This window comes from Stegostoma tigrinum, chromosome 4 (genome assembly GCF_030684315.1).
Source record: "Stegostoma tigrinum isolate sSteTig4 chromosome 4, sSteTig4.hap1, whole genome shotgun sequence".
In the NCBI taxonomy this organism is placed as follows: Eukaryota; Metazoa; Chordata; class Chondrichthyes; order Orectolobiformes; family Stegostomatidae; genus Stegostoma; species Stegostoma tigrinum.
In genome coordinates, this window is record NC_081357.1 from 115,712,945 (window position 1) to 115,730,251 (window position 17,307).

The 17,307-nt window shown below is 38.0% G+C and overlaps 1 protein-coding gene across 2 annotated transcripts in view; it reads left to right on the forward strand.

Moving 5' to 3' along the window:
* The window catches only part of grhl1 (grainyhead-like transcription factor 1), a 113,282-nt gene extending 96,777 nt beyond the window's left edge, over positions 1 to 16,505 (forward strand). For both annotated transcript variants that reach the window (XM_059645617.1, XM_048531974.2), the window contains exons 14-17: positions 2,778 to 2,863; positions 7,533 to 7,618; positions 10,914 to 10,978; positions 13,095 to 16,505. In XM_059645617.1, the coding sequence (XP_059501600.1) occupies positions 2,778 to 2,863; positions 7,533 to 7,618; positions 10,914 to 10,978; positions 13,095 to 13,209 (352 nt within the window). In that variant the 3' untranslated portion in view covers positions 13,210 to 16,505. The remainder of the gene's footprint in view (positions 1 to 2,777; positions 2,864 to 7,532; positions 7,619 to 10,913; positions 10,979 to 13,094) is intronic.
* The last annotated feature ends 802 nt before the right edge of the window (positions 16,506 to 17,307 follow it).

Here is a 17,307-nt window from a genome sequence, read left to right on the forward strand (position 1 = left end):
GCAGTGGAGTCAGCTTCATTAGGGGCATTTAAGCGACTATTAGATAGGCATAAAGATGATAGTAGAAGGTAGCAGTGGAGGTTAGATAGACCTTAGTTGTAGGGTAAAAGCTTAGGGCACAACATCGTGGGCTGAAGGGCCTTTACTGTGCTGTGCTGTTCTATGTTCTAAGTACCACTAACAGTTTTACCAACCAGTTTTATGAAGTTCATATCTTTGTTTAATTTTCTCCTTTTCAACTTTCAATCTAGTTGCAAGTTTAGTTTGTGATGCTGATTTAAAGATATAGAATGTTGTATTTCTAAGTGGGCATTGCAATGTTTTAAATACTTATTCTGAATCTTTTCCATTTTTCATTGTGATCATGCATCTGGAATTAGAGAAACAGGTGAGATTTTATTTCCAAAAATTGCCATTCAAGCAAATGGTACAGCAGAGTAGTAAGGCTGCAGATTATTCTTCAACTCTTGATGTTCACTTGCAGGAGAAAAAGACTTGAGAACTAGGAAAGCAAAATTGATGATTTGCTTGACTTTTTGGTCAGTATGATAGATGCAACAGTTGGCAATTCAGTAGTTGAGAGGAGGTGCTTTAAAACACATTCAACAGGAATTTATCTAACTTCAATTGTAACTGACAATTTTCCTCAAAGATTCGATTATCTAAGCAATAGACTTGAGTTTTCTTCTTTCCATGTTTATCCTAAAAACTTTGTGACGCTGTCACTTGGTAAAGGAATCTCTTGCACTTATGGTTCCACTTGAAAAGATAAAGCACGCAGCATGTTTCTCATTAACAGATGCAGTAAGTCACAGTGCAAAAGTCATCCCATGTATGAGACCACTCCATTTTTCCACCCTCAGAAATTATGCTTTTATGTTAATTGACTGTAAAAGTTGACCTCCCACCCTGCTTTTCAGCTGCAACATGCCACGCTCTCAGTCGTTGGCCTTCTTATTTAGTTAGAGAAATGTATGTTTTAACTACTGCTGCCTAATACCTGCCACAATATTCATACAGGATATGGCTGTATTGCAAAATGTGTGGAACTTCAGTATACCTTCACTGTTTGTGTTGGTTGCTGCTGCCATTTCAGGTGGTGAACCTCCACACCAGCAGTTTCCTTTTATACTTATATAAGACAACTTTGTTTTTTGACATATTTACAGTTTGCAATTCATGTTAATAATTTGGATGAAGAAAGGGTGTTGTATCTGTATTTGCTGATGGTGGGAGTGCAAGCTGTTGCGAGGTGACAGGCTGCAAAGAGCTATAGGCAAGTAAGTGAGTAACAAGAGGGCAGATGGGGTTTAATGTAAGGAAGTGTGAAGTTGGTCTCTTGTATTGTAAGAATAGAAAAGCAGAATATGATTTAAAAGGCTTAAGATATGTAAATTTGACGTTTGATGAGGTTAGGATGTGCTCATACTTTAGCATTCTGGTGCAGCAGGCCAATGTCTCATTGGCCTATATTGCAAGGGGACTATAATTCAAAAATAAATGAGTCTTACCAGTTGTACAAATGACACCACACCTGGAATACTGTGTGCAGTTTTGATTTCCAAATATAAGGAGAGATGTTCTTGAGTTAAAGACTGTAGATGGGTGATTAACTAAATTGTTTCCTGGAACAAGAGGTTGGGGATGGAGTCAAAGCCCAAGATAAGCATGATCACATTGAAAGGTGGAGCTGTCTTGATCAGCTATATGATCTACTCCTGTCACTATTCTCTCTGCTGTTTTATCTTTAGAAGGATTGTTTTGAGGCTCCATAGATCGACTTACACACTAACATCCTTGGATTCTTTTCACCTGCCATCATGAAGACTAATATTCATGCATGTAGTTGACATGGGTTCTCATTCTGCTATTTATATAGACTCAGTTCACTATACAATGTGCTAGATATTTCTCATGATGGCAACTGGGGTACAAATATTTTTCCAACAGATATGAACGTTAAAATTGGAAGGCCTGTAACTTTACTCCACGTTCCAGCCCTATAACTAAGGAATTATTACCTGCTGCTGCTTTGTGTTTGTATTTATTAGACAGGGCTATCCTCTCTGCCAAACACATTGCTTCATTGTATGGTATTTTACTGGTGACGCAGCTGCCAGGAAATAGCAGCCATTCTTCTTGAAGTAATTGCAATTTTCTGTCCACTGGGTTTTTCTGATACCTCAGAGAACCAATCCCAAAGGCACACCTACCTCTGCAAAATGATGTAATGTGTTTTTGCTCCTTGCCGTTCACTGTACACTCCTGCAATGGCTGAAGGTGAACAAAGAAAAGTAGTTTAGGAAGCCCCAAGCTGGGAAGCTAATAGCACTGAGTGCATTTTTAGGTCCACAATTCAGAAGTAAAGCTGAGCCAAGGATACAAAGTGTTTCCAAACATCAAAAAGACTGGAAATTTGAATGAAGTCTCAGGTGGGGCCAGGCGAACAAGAATCCTTGGGAGGGTTTGAAATGGCTCGTTTATCATGCATACATCACCTTTTACAGCTATCATTGTATTTTACCATTTATAGCACCGTTTGGTATCAGTCCCAGTGTTTTGAGTGCCTTTTAAGACAGTGCATATACATACGCTGTTCGTAGTCGATTCTCAGCAATCTGCAAATTTTGTGGTTCTAACGATGTTTTTATACATTTCAGACTGTGAAAATTGTAAGTTTGATAATCCATTAAAGTAAATGTAATTGATTTGGAAACTGTCAATCATAAAGAGTAGCAATTTACTTCTGGACTCTTATCATGCAACTAATCTTTCAGATCAGGCCTGAAAAGACTGTCATTCCTGCCCGAAGAAGAGTTTGGCTCACCCAATAAGATCCTCAGGACAGAAGAACCAAATAAAGGTAAATATTTCTGGAAGGCTGGAGATATAGAGCAGTGTGAAGAGCCTCGCTCCAGTATTTCATCAAGAATAGTATTGGGGGTGCGGTGATGGAAGAAGGCACAAGTATACCAATTTTTTTGAAGTTCATGTAAAAGTAATGTTTGGGAAGATGAAAAAGAGTCCGATTGCTTGGTGGTGTTTGTTTGCATTGGTATGCAGTAGGAGACTTTACCTTATTGAACACCATTTTTTACCATATACTGACTGGAAGTGGGAGGTCCAGACATCCTTTTAACTTCTTTAAAAACGACAAGGATGCCACAAAATGTTAGCTTGAATGACAGTTAATTGATTTGGGAGGCTAAAGAACACCACTTGAGAACTATTTTCCCATGGGTTTAAAAACTCAGTTGGCTGAAGTAGGTAGAACTTGAACTAAGTTTCTTGTACTGAAGGAGATAAATCATTATGATGCAACAAGTCTCGTACATTGTTGTGCAACAAGAAACCCAGCTTAACGACAAGTATTTGGATCCAATACAATGAAAGGGTAGAAGATTTGGGGAAGAAGCAAAAGTAGTGATGTCAAAGAAAGGGCCACTGCTATGTAGTCATATTCAGTCAGGAATTGTTACTATCTTAATTACCTAAAACTTGATTCGTTCTAGTGAGTGGTTGATTTTTGTTTATTCTTAGATTCCTGTATAAAGAATAAAATGTAATTTTGTGAATCCCATATATAAGCACTATTATCTGATGGACTGACCAGTAAAACCCAAAGTACAAAGTTTCAACTTGACCTGGGTGTAAATGGTCCTCTTAACACACTAGTGTATGAAAAGTACTGGCCACTAAAGATGTTCCTTCATTTCTCACTTTGTTTTGCACAAGCTTGACAGCTATTTCTCGGGTAACTTTTATTTGCTCATACTGATTGCATATAGAACAATTTTCATTTTTTAATTTGTTTTGTCATCTTCACTTGACTGTTCATGCACTTCTGAATTTCTGCACCATTAAACTGAAATATGTCAGCACATGGCCAGACTGTTACTTTCTAATGGCCAATTTTGGAAGTTGATTAGACTGGCTGGTGAATTTCCTAGGTCACATTCACTTGCAAACTCTGCAGTTGAGAACTTGCTACCTGAGTTGGAATATTGTTGTTAATTCCTGACACCGACAAAGTGGTAAAATCTGCTATTCTGTAGTGAAAACATGTTCTGTAGTGTCTAATGATTAATGCCTTGATGATGGTTCATTTCAGTATCTGTACTGTTCCATCTTCCAAAGTTAGGCACTTGTAAAAAGTTTCTATTCAAGGTTTCCAGCTTTGCTGGGAAGATAGAGTTGTGAAAGATGATATACATGATCACTCTATGTGTACCATGTCCAGCCAATGTGACACTAGAAAAAATAACGCAAACAAAATGTTAAAAATGAAATATTAAACCAAAGGACATTTTCATTTGATTTTCCATTTAACCTTAAAACAAATAACATCTTCATTTTCTGTCTGTAAAAATTACTTTGATGCCAATATAGAACGTAGAACATAGAACGATGCAGCACAGTACTGCCCCTTCCGCCCACAATGTTGTGCCAACCTATTATCCCACTAAGATCAATCTACCCTACATTTTACTATCCCCCATGTGCCTATCCAAGAGTCGCTTAAAAGTTTCTAAAGAATCTGACTCCACTACCACTGCCGGCAGCGTGTTCCACAATCCCACCACTCTGTGTGAAGAACCTACCACTGACATCTCCCCTATACCTTCCTCCAATCACCTTAAAATTAACCCCCCTCATAATAATCATTTCTGCCCTGGGAAAAAGTCTCTATCTACTAAATCTATACCTTTGATCATCTTGTAAACCTCTATCAAGTCAACTCTCGTCGTTCTTCACTCCAATGAAAAAAGCCCTAGCACCCTCAATCTTTCTTCATAAGACCTACCCTCCAGCCCAGGCAGTATCCCAGTAAGTCTCCTCTGCACTCTCTCTAAAGCTTCCACATCCTTCCTGTAATGAGGTGACTAGAACTGAACACAGTATTCCAAGTGTGGTCTAACCAGGGCTTTATAGAGCTGTAGCATTACCTCACGGTTCTTAAACTCAATTCCCCTGCCGATGAAAGCTAACACACCATATGCCTTCTCTACAGCCCTATCAACTTGGGTCGCAACTTTGAGGGATCTATGCACCTGGACTCCAAGATCCCTCTGTTCCTCCACACTGCCAAGAATCCTGCCATTAGCCTTGTATTCTGCGTTCAAATTCAATCTTCCAAAATGAATCACTTCACACCTTTCTGGGTTGAATTCCATCTGCCACTTCTTTGCCCAGCTCTGCATCCTGTCAATGTCCTGTTGCAAACAACAACAGCACACCACGCTGTGCACAACTCCAGCAACCTTCACATCATCGGCAAACTTATTAACCCACCCTTCTATTTCCTCATCCAAGTCATTTAGAAAGATCATAAAGAGCAGGGGTCCCAGAACAGATCCCTGTGGAGCACCACTGGTCACCAAGCTCCAGGCTGAATCTTTTCCATTTACTACTCTGTCTTCGATTGGACAGCCAGTTTTGTATCCAGACAGCCAAATTTCCATGAATCCCATGCTTCCTTACTTTCTGAATGAGCTGCCATGGGGAACCTTATCAAATGCCTTGATAAAATCCATCTGCACCACATCCATTGCTCTACCTTCTTCAATGTGTTTTGTCGCACCCTCAAAGAATTCACTAAGACTTGTGAGGCATGACCTGCCCCTCACAAAGCCATGCTGACTATTTCTAATCAAACTGTGCTTTTCCAAATAATCATAAATACTATCTCTCAGAATCCTCTCCAATAATTTGCCCACCACAGAAGTAAGACTGACTGGCCTATAATTCCCAGAGTTATCCTTATTCCCTTTCTTGAACGAGGGACTGACATTTGCCACCGTCCAATCTTCTGGTACTACTCCAGTGGACAGTGAGGATGCAAAGATCATTGCCAAAGAGGCAGCAATCTCTTCCCTTGCTTCCCATAGTAACCTTGGGTATATCCTGTCTGGCCCAGGGGACTTATCTATCCTCATATTTTTCAAGATTTCTAGCACATCTCCCTTCCTAATAACAACTTGTTCGAGCATATCTGCCTGTTTCATGCTGTCCTCGCGAACGTCAAGGTCCCTTTCACTGGTGCTCAGAAAAATTCAAAAGTATTTGTTGGAGAGCTGGATCCAGATTGTGTGTGTGTGTGTGTGTGTGTGTGTGTGTGTGTGTGTGTGTGTGTGTGTGTGTGTGTGTGTGTGTGTGTGTGTGTGTGTGTGTGTTGCTTTTTTTGACAACACCTTAAATTTTGTGTTCTACAATGTGCACAGGATGATTTGTTTGAATACTTTCCCATTTGAATTCTGGCCTTCAAGTGGTAAGCAGTTTCTGCATTATGTGGAAGCAGAACCAAGCTCCTCTCATATAATTGTTGTCATTTGTTAGATGTTAGTAGTTAGCAGCACAATGACGAGCAAAGGGCATTTTGCACTGTGAGCACTGTATTTTTTGAAGTATGTTTCTAAATTTTTGTTCACAGCACCGTATTGATAACCACTGATATACAGACTGGGTTCAGCACTGGCCCAGAAGCTGAACTGGAAAGTTCAAAACTCTGAGACGTTCCCTCAAATTTGAATGCCAATTCTCAATTATTTACAAGCTGTTTACAGTTTACAATTCTAAGGAAGTGTCACCCGACCCGACACATTAACTCTCATTTTTTCCTTCACAGATGCTGCCAGACCTGCTGAGCTTTGCAGGAACTTCTGTTTTCGTTCCTGATTTATAGCATCTGCAGTTCTTTTGGTTTTTCTCAATTATTTAGTCAGTCAGATTAACTTTAGTTTCCTACTAATGTAGAGCATCGACTTCGGCTTGTCGATAACCCATGTGTGACGTCAGTGGTAACACAAGTTACTTGAATGTTAGCGAGTTTTGAGAAGATTTGTAGCTCAGGTTGAGGTTCTGGATGTGAGCTTGCTCGCTGAGCTGGAGGGTTAGTTTTCAGACGTTTCGTCACCATTCTAGGTAACATCATCAGTGAGCCCCCAGTGAAGCGCTGGTGTTATGTCCCGCTTTCTATTTATCTGTTTAGGTTTACTAAGACGGCTTTTTCAGTGTCTGTTAATGGTCGATCAGATAAGTTTTTTATCCATGTTTCTGTGCTGTCTGTGTTGTTATTTTGTGTGAGTTTGTCTAGTTTTTTCTGCAGGTCTAGTTTTTTCGTTTTCTGTGTTTGCCGTTGTCTAATGTCTATGGCTCGTTGCACTCTGTCTGTCCATTCATGGTCTGTCGCGTTAGTGAGTAAAGTTCTTTGGCGCGAAATTTCCCGGTTGTATTTATGGAGTCTGTTGTTACTTGAATGTTGCAGCTATCTTAAAATCCATGATACTTTTAACAAGATAACAAGGTGTGGAGCTGGATGAACACAGCAGGCCAAGCAGCATGCAGTTCCTATTATCTCTGATACTTTTAACATGTCTGAGTCTTCTTCAATGACAAACTTTTCAAAAAAAGACTAAACCTTCTATTATCAAGTTATTGCCCTTTAGTTAACTTCAGAGAAATTATTACAAATGACTGAAAGATCTATATGTCTTTTTCATTTTGTATTCAGAATCTTACTGTTCTGTTTTCAGTTTTACTTTACGTCAGGAAGGAATGTGAAGAGGTGTTTGATGCGCTAATGTTGAAGACTCCTTCTCTGAAAGGCCTAATGGAGGCAGTAAGTAAAGGAAAACTGGTTCTGAAAAGCTCTGTTCTAGTATCTAGTAACTTTTCCTTATCATTTCATCTCCACAGTAAATACAGACCTGAACATGGGTTCTTTGTCACTTGTGGACTTTAAAGCCACACTTTGCAGTGTTTTTATAGCAGATGATTCTGTAATGCTCAGTGTCCACGGAAAAGATTTTAGCAGGCATATGTAAATAATTCCTGTTCGAGAATCAAACTCTTTGTCATGCTGTCCAATAAAAGAAGGGAATCAATAATTGAATGCTGTGAGAGGAGTTGCATATATTTCAAAACGGTTCAATAAAAATGAGATAAATGAAAACGTAAGTTGAAGAAGTGCTTTCACATCAAAAACTTTTCGAACTTCAGCATCAATGTAGCTGATCACAAAGCACTTACTCCCTTCTTAACTAAGTTCAAAATCATTTATTTCTGAACGAGCAACATGGGACTGGGGAAGGGTGGGGAGGAGGGGTTAGAGTGGAGTCACCGTGTGAATTCCAATGCCTAAATATTTATCCATGAATATAACAAAGACCAAGATATGTATAGGGAGCATGCTTTCAACATTATCCAATTAATCAAACCTTGGAAAAATAGTAAACAGTAGAAAGGATAAAAGCAGAATGTGGGCAAGCAGACTAGTGAAATAGATACCTTCCAGATGAAATTTAATGTACAGAAATGTATACTGATAGGAAGAAGAGAGAAATGCAAAATTAAATGTACAATTTTGATTGAATGAAAGAACAGAAATGTGAGCATTCATGTACAGAGGCCTTGTAAGGTGACACGAGAAAAAATAATACAAACAAAATATTAAAAGTGATATACTAAAGCAAAGGACATTTTTGTTTTGATTTTCCATTTAACGAATAACATTTTCATTTTCCGTCTGTAAAAATTACAGAAAGCTCATGCATTTTTAAACAAAACCTACTGGATCCTTTGCCCCTGTTTATAAGGCCAAAAGTTAGAAAAGGAAGCACTAAGTTTAGTAACTTCTTAAATCTTTTTTCTGTAAAATGTCTGTGGGAATGATGTTTCCACCTCTGAGCAGCACACTTCAAGTGGATATAAAGGTCTTGAAGAGCATGCAGTGGCGATTTACTCAGAGAGGATTCGGGACTTCAGTTATGTAGAGAAACCAGAGATGTTGAGATTATATTCTTAAGAATAGAAAAATTTGAGGAGAGGTTTAACGAAGGTATTCAAAGTGGAGATTTTTTTCAGTAGGATGGAGGGAGGAGCTGTTTCTGTTAGCAGGAGGTCAGTAACCTGCATTCACACATCTAAGATAATTGGCAACTGAAGCCAGAAGAATTTCTTTTGCACGGTGAGTGACAATGTTGCAAAATGTACAGCATGAAAGGATGGTGGAAGTATATTTTGTAATCCCTTTCATAAGATAATAATATACATAGCCGTGGGGTCACACGACATGGAAACAGACCCTTTGGTCCAACCAGCCTATGCCGAGCATAATCCCAAACTATTCTTGTCCCATCTGCCTGTGCTTGATCCAAATTTCTCCAAACATTTCTTATTCATTTACTTATCTAAATATCTTTTAAACATTGTAACTGTACCTGACTTGACCACTTCCTCCAGAAGTTCATTCCACACATGAACCACTCTCTGTAAAAAAAAGTTACCCCACAATGTTGTTTTTCAATCTTCTTCCTCTCACCTTAAAAAGACCCTTAGTCTTGAAATCCCCCACCCTAGGGAGAAGACACCTGCCATTCACCTTGTCTATATCCCTATCAGGTCACCTCTGAACCTCCTACGGTCCAGTAAAAAATGTTCCAGCCAATCCAGCCTCTCCCCAGAATTCAAACTCATACTTAGAAAATAAAATGTTGCAAAGCTATAAGGAAAGAACAGGGAGTGGAACAATGTTCCCTCTTTTTTTTATCATCCATGTGTGGAATTCACTTTGCAGTGCATCAGGGCAATACACAAAATGTGCTGATCAGTAGAAACAAAAATTCTATATAGAATACGTATTTTTAAGAAGTATGTAAGAATAAAAAGTAGCACCCTCAACTATTGGCACTGTAACGTGCTAGTCCATAAACTACCAGATTTACAGAATTCCATTTTAAATTTACCACAGCAAACTTGTGGACTCTGGGTTTAAGTTCAGACTGTAACCATTCCATTACCAGACAAGAGAAGTATTTATTAGACTTCATCTTGTAGCTTATATTTTAGCTATTTGGGAGCAGGTGAGTTGAACTGCTGTCTCAAGATAAAACCAAGATCTTTTGTTTCAATTTGTTTCAAAACAAACTGAACTAGCAAAGGCTTAGGAGATCTGCCTTTCAAAATGACAGAAAACATGAAATGATGACTTCTGGTTTTTCACCTTTTGGGTGTAAATTTCTTTACTTAAAACTGCTAGGAACACTGAGGGAAATAGCTTAGAAATTTATTGACACCAGCAAATAAAGTGTATCTAATTTGGAGAACAGTTGGCTGTTGTGAACTGCAGACTAAAGATCACGGGGTCAGTGTTCCTGTGAATTAAGTGAATACCGAAGAAGGAAGCTAGTTCTAGGAATTGAGAAAGAGAGCGCTGTGTTGAAGAGGGAATATGATTTCAGGAGAGAGAATGTCTGTTGAAGTGGGTTGTGGGAGAAGAAATGACATTTATTCCACCTACAATTTTTTTTAGATTTATGAATCTAAATGTCAAGATCTATGCATTGTGGAGTAATAAGCCAGTTCAGCATTTTTAAAGCAAATTCCAGGCACACAAGTGTGAGTTGAGGAGAGGTAGCAACTGGTTGAATATGTTCTGTAAGCAAACCTTGCAAGAGCTTTTACATTATTATTGGAAATCCAGGCAAGGAGTCCAAAACTTTACAGACACCCAAAAATTTCCCTGTGTTTTTAATGTGTTGAATGGCTTTGGAATCAATTTTTCTTTAATTCTCCGACAAAACAAGCTGCAATTGAGAATGACACAATTAGTGGTATTCACCTTTTCGAGAATCCTCTTATTGTTAAAATATGGAGAGTTGCTAACTTGCTTATTAGTAATAACATAACAGTTAATGATGTTTTCAAGTTGCCGCCCACTTTTTGCCTGTCTCCCCTGCCTGCTACCTCTCTCTCACCCACCCATCCACCACATCTCACTCACCTGCCCAGCACCTATCTCTTCCTTTCTGTCAAAGAGTGAACAGAGACACTGGCCTCATTCAGTGCTATATAATTTTGTGAAATCACAATTAATTTTAAAAGGACCACCTTGATTGTTTGGCCTGTTATTCTAGATTTCAGAAAAATATGAAGTACCCCTGGATAAAATTGCAAAGGTCTACAAGAAATGCAAGAAAGGGTGAGTAAGTGCTACTTTGAAGTTCACCTTTGTGGTAATGGGAAAGATTATTCTGCAATAGGTGAATTAATCCAGGATATGTATCAGTCATTACACCAGCACAAATTCCATCACCATGAAGTCAGAGGGCTGTACACTGCCTCATCAACTGCTCCCCCTCCACCTGCTACTTTTCACCTTCACTTCCAGATATGAAGGCTTCTCAATAAGCACTGAGCCATGTGCACTGAGTTACTTCTAATTCCTCTATCCCCTGGTCCTAACATTGCTTAGCACCTCACATTCCAGCTCCAATACTCAAGCATTCAGTGATTCCATTCTCCCTCCACCTGTGATCTCCAGGTTTGTCCCTTCTCTAACATCCACCACTTTTCCAATCCCAACTCTAGATCATTCAATTGACTTTATTTGCTGATTGTTGTTGATAGAAGTTAACTCTGGCCTTATTCCCTCTTTGGAAGCCCACCATGACCAATCAGTGTTCCTGAACAATTCAGGCCCCTTACATCCTTGATCATTTCAACAGTTTCTAGATAATTCCCCAGCTCTTTATAAATCTTTCTGAGTCAGCTTCGCTCACTGATAATTGTGCTTTCACAATTCTGGTCAGCGTCACAACCGGCATCTGCTATGACTGTGACCATGGTGTGTTACTGTTGCTGGTTCTTCTCACCATTCCCAGTATGTGATCATACACTGTTCTGTTTCCCATTATCCTGCTCCATGGCGCTGCTTGTATAAAACCACTTTTCTCCATCTCAGCAAACTAATGCAACTTGGGCTTCTCCTGTAATGAAGTTGATCACAGGGTCTGCAGAGCCACCTTTGACATTCTGCAACTACCTGTACTTAACACTTTTCCATCATTGACACAATACTTCATGAACAAAGATTGCATTGTTAATGTTTAGCTCCTCATCATCACCGATTTTCTTTACTTCAGTGCACATCTGTATTATCAGAATGTAAATCAAGGTTGGGTCAGACTTCCTCCAACAGAACATCAAAACCAAAGCCTTTTTTTGTCATTGCCAGTGCTACGAACTCTGCAGTTCTCCCATAGACTCCAATTCTAGTCATTTGCCCAGATTTCATGAAACATTGACAATCCGTTTGAGTAACAATTGAGTCAAAGCCCCACATCTAATTCATGATCATGATTACATACTTTCATCTCAATTTCTGAAAAGGCCTTCTTGCTGAACTCCCAGCCATTACCTTTCATAATTTTTCATAACTCTACTGCCTTCAACCAGCCTTTGTTAAGTTCCACTCATCCATCTTCCCTGACATTACAATGTTGCACAATACTTTAAGATATTGAGTTTAAAATACTTGTACTCATCATAACTTTCTTCCAACCCACCTCCTTCCCAGACTTAATTTAGGTGACAGTTGTGGGTCATTCATTTCCTCAAGTCTCTTCATCCATTTTGTTAAGGTGACGTCTACCTCAACTCCGGTTATTTTGACTTTTTGAGCAAAACGTCCTTGGTAACTCATATGTGACAAAAAAAAATCTCAACTCAATTTTGAACATTTTCATTGTTTAGTTTTTGATGTTTCTTTAATTTTCTGCAGCTTTCTCTTTTTATATGCTTAGAGGATTTTAAGGTACTTTCTCCCCACTCAACAGAACTGTCTTGCTTCATTTATGCATCCCGTACAGACAATATCAATCTGCTTTTAATTTTCCCAGTTTTAGTTCTTTAAGTATCTATTTTGTATTCCTGAAGCATCCTGCATCTATTTTGTTGATGTCACTTGATCATTGCACCTTTTTAATTTGCCTCAAATGAACCTTCTGAATGCACTGTCTCACCACACTTTCTCCTTTGTGCAGACTTGCTATGAAATTAAGGCATTATGTAGAATGATTTGCTGTCTTTTAGTCCATCCTTCGAACAGCCTTCCAGATTTCAAAGGCCATGCTTGATCTTACTCAATGTGAATTAATTCATCTAGCTCCTTTCTCAAACATAGTACCCTGCAGCAATGAATCCGGGACCTTTCTGATCACAATGCCATCTGGAAGTGTTAAAGTGGTGTAAAACTGTATTACATGTTTTATACATTATCAAAAGGTGTATTTTACATGCTTTCATTCTGTTGCCAGCATCTTGGTGAACATGGATGATAATATCGTGAAGCACTATTCTAATGAAGACACATTCCAACTAAACATTGAAGAAATTGCAGGATCCTACAAGCTCACTCTTGCTGAAATATGAAGAGAATTGTGTAATAGTTATCCTACAGCTCATTGTCAGTCCTGTGCATTTATTGGCCAGGCTAATGCCACTTGTACATTATGAAAATAGAGGAATAGAGCAACAAAATACAGTGTGAAAATATAAACGATATATACAAGATGCACCAGTTAAGTCCACACCAACCTTCAAATTAAAAGTATGTAATATTGCAGCAAGTGTTTATTTGTAATCAGCATTATTTGACATAATATGTTGCAATAAAGTAACCGTTAATTTGCTCCCGTGCAATGACCCTCAAGTTCCCACCAATGATTTTTCCCGTCCTTTTTGTTCTCTATTCCTCAATTAAATTCTTCATTACTATGATAGCTGTGTTGATGTAAAAGAAAAGAACAAAATGCATAAAGTATGTCAATGTATGTTAACCAAAGAACAGTTGCAATAAAGCCCATGTTGTTGTCAGTCTTGTATTATATATAAAGAAACAAAAAGTGCATAGCAGTGCCTTTCACAGATGGAGCACAATTTGGCTTTCAGGTGATTGTCTGAATACCTTGATGTGTTACAACCTTGTAAAAGATGCTTCAGTGATTGTGTACCTTATATTTTTATTATGGAAGGTAAATATTGTTTTGTCTCAATTTATATCTTGTCTTAAGTTCAGATTTTAGAGATTTGAATGTTACATTTTATAACTTAAAGGTCAACTGGAGGAATTAGCATTTGAGACAGAGCACTTGGAAGAATGTCCTTTGTTTCACTTTCACACAAACGGTGGTAAGACTCCTTTCTATAGGTGTTGGACTGCCTTAACTACAGGAAAATGCGGTGAATGGCTGAAGAAACCAGCATTCAAGCCATGTTTTTTTTTGTGTACATTAAGTGCAATATATTACCACAGAAATGTATAACTTTGTACTGTCTGTTTCATTGTCATTTTTGAAAAAAAAAGGTTTACTAAGGATGAGGGCCTGGGTCTTTATGTTTTAAAGATAAATTGTATTGTTTAAATTTATTTAATAAAAAAAAACCTCGACTGTACTTCTAAATATTTACCATGGAACAGATTTTTTTAATACAAAACTGTTAAGGCTAATTCTGAATTTTTTTGCGATTCCTGGGAAAATGTAAAGGATTATTAAACCCACAGTTTTCTTTTCCAGTAATCTGCCAACTTGAGGTCAGGTTAGTGTTTTGTTTTAAGCAAATCGTCTGCTTTGACTATGCACTCCCTTTGACAGCAATTTCAACATCTCTGACACTGTTTTCGTAACTGGTATCACCACAATGAAGCAATTACAGAAATACTAGCATTAATTTGTTCAATCCTAGGTTGCTATGTAAAACGAGTAGAAGTGCAAATTATAATTCATGGCATATTTACCGCATGAAGAACTCTATTGTTCTAAAATTTCGATGTACATTTAAGAATTACATTATATTGATAGCCTGTGGCAAATGATTTGATTTTGAATCTCAAGACCAATACATTCAAAATTGCTAATGTATGTTATGGTACATCCTTTTGTCCACGTATTGTAAGTTTGTTGTGATCATTATAAACAGCATAATTGCACCCCTGTATGTGATAGCTGAGGTATCTAAACGTCTGCTGCGTAATGTTTATAGGACACTGCTGGTTGCCTTTTATCTCAAACCAAAGTTCTAATAATAACTTAGTGGTTTGAAGTCTTTTTAAAATTAAAACCCTTGGCATGCAGACCCTGTGCACTGTATAATGTGAAACTGAAGTTTGTAGTTCAAGGACTAAACATCTGTAGGATGTGCGTCTTGATGTAAATGCTGGATTATAATCACTGGGAAGTTCTGCTGCTAGCCTCAGTGGATAATGTTAGCTTCATGGCTTGGTTATAGAGTTTGGATCACAGTAGCAACATCTGAGCTCCTCCACACAAATTTTTGTAACTGCTCACTTACCCATACTGTGGCAGGGTCACACAGGGTACCACCAGTCACCCAATCCTTGAATAAGCAAAAAAAAATTTCCAGTGGACATCTGTACGGAGCCAAATTATCTTTTATTTTCAGGGTCCAAAACTCCCAAACAATTCCCGCAATCGATTTTCATACACTTCTTATTTAAGGAAGAATGTAATTACATTGGAAGCAATTTGGAGAATATTAACGAGATTAATACCTGGAATGGTGCAGGGTGGTGGGAGTGCTTCATGAGGTAATGTTGGGCAAGCAAGGCTGGTATCCCCTGACGGCTTAGGTTGAAACAGAAGATTCTGAGCAACCCCTGATGTAAGGGCGGATTCTGACAGCTCTGGGTTTTGGCCTAATCTGTGGGCCTTGCCATAGTGTTGGTAAAACTGAACCTGAGGGAGTGAAGATTAACACGCTTATTGGCCCCAAGCAAGATCCCTCATCTGTACCAAGACAGTTTATTTCAGTCACAGGAAGGGATATGACAAGTGGATGTGGCCCTCATAGTTCGAAAAGGTAAATAAGTCACCCAGAGTTGTCACTTCTAAAGTGCTGCCTGCTGTGTGGGGAAGACTGTGATTGAACAGTGATAGTGACAATGACATTCATCATCCACCTAGAAGAGCAGACCACTTGGCCAAATTCCCAATCATCTTTCATGGGCAAATAGTTGAATTTTGGGAATAAGAAAACACCAGATGGAAGAAATCAGTGTGAAACTAGATGTTATTGTGTAATGTTTTGACAAACCTTCTGTGGAAACCAATTTGGATAGATTGTGATATGATGCGCTGCCTGTAAAAATGATCAACATTAAATGATTAAAGCTCAACAATTGTTAGAACAACAACGTTATTCCTAATAAATCTCATCTTTGCCGCTAAAGCAGAAGATACTTAAATGTTTTTCCAAAAGAATCTCCCTGCTCTCAAATGTTTTTGAGTGATTGCTTTATTGTAATTTTTTTTAAAAAGCCTTTATTTTATGATTATCAAAATGTGAATCAAACAAAAGGAAACAAATTCTTAACATTGAATTTACTCAGTATATGTAAACAGTAAAGAGCACATGTCTTCACATTACTTTAATGGCTAAAGAAAAGAATTATTGCAGTTTCATTCAACTTTGTAAGATAAGTATATGTCTGTGTATATTTTTGGTAAGTGGTCATGCTACAACTGAATATCATTAACACTTGAATAGCCTATAGTTACAATCCTAATTTTTCAGAAGAAAATAGACAAGGTCTTATTCACAACTGTTTTTACTATGTTATTGAAGTGTTTATATTCCTGATATTTGTGATATGCATTTTGCAAAGATGTATTAAAACTTTAATGTATACCAAAGGGAATAAATTTTATATGGACATTTCTTAATTGAGTCAGTTTCTGCATGATTTCTTTACTCTACTTTGGAAGATTCTATGATGTCAAATATGACAGATCTCTGATCGATCAATACAATTGTGTTAGGGTTGTGGTGATAGTACAGTAATCAATAATAATAAATATAATAATCAATATTGAAAGACTTTGCTGCCGAATGTATTGGGAGCAACAAGTAGGAAATGAGAAAGAAAGCCATTTAAAATATATGCCTTAAACCATACCATTAAAGAGACCAGAGGTCCAACAGAACAGCCAGAATAGATGATCTGTTTATTCACACAATCTCTCACAGACAGTAACATAATAAATTGGCTGCTGTATTCCTATCTTTTATCGGTGACTCTAATTCAGATGTGTTAAATTGGAAGTAAAGATTTTGGGATGTTCTGGGGTTGCCAAAGGCATTTTATATACATACGTAATATGTAAATCTTTATTTCTGATACGTAATTAGAAGTCACATCGCACTTCTGTCTTAAGTCATAGCAGCAAATACGAGTGGCTCAAAGTGCAGGTATGTAAATGTTTATGGTATTTTGATTATTTTATAAAGGGGGCATTGCGTGGAAAGTGCAGTTTGGGGTACTCCATTATCGAAAGGATGTTGAAATCATGGAGTGTGTAAAGCATGCAGGTTCACCAGTATGAGGTCAGGCATAGGAAATTATAATGCAAGTAACACACAGCGGTTGGTGGAGACTTAAACAGAAAGTGCTGGAGAAATTCAGCAGTCTGGCAGCGTCTGTGGAGAGACAGTAACAGATGAAGTCACATT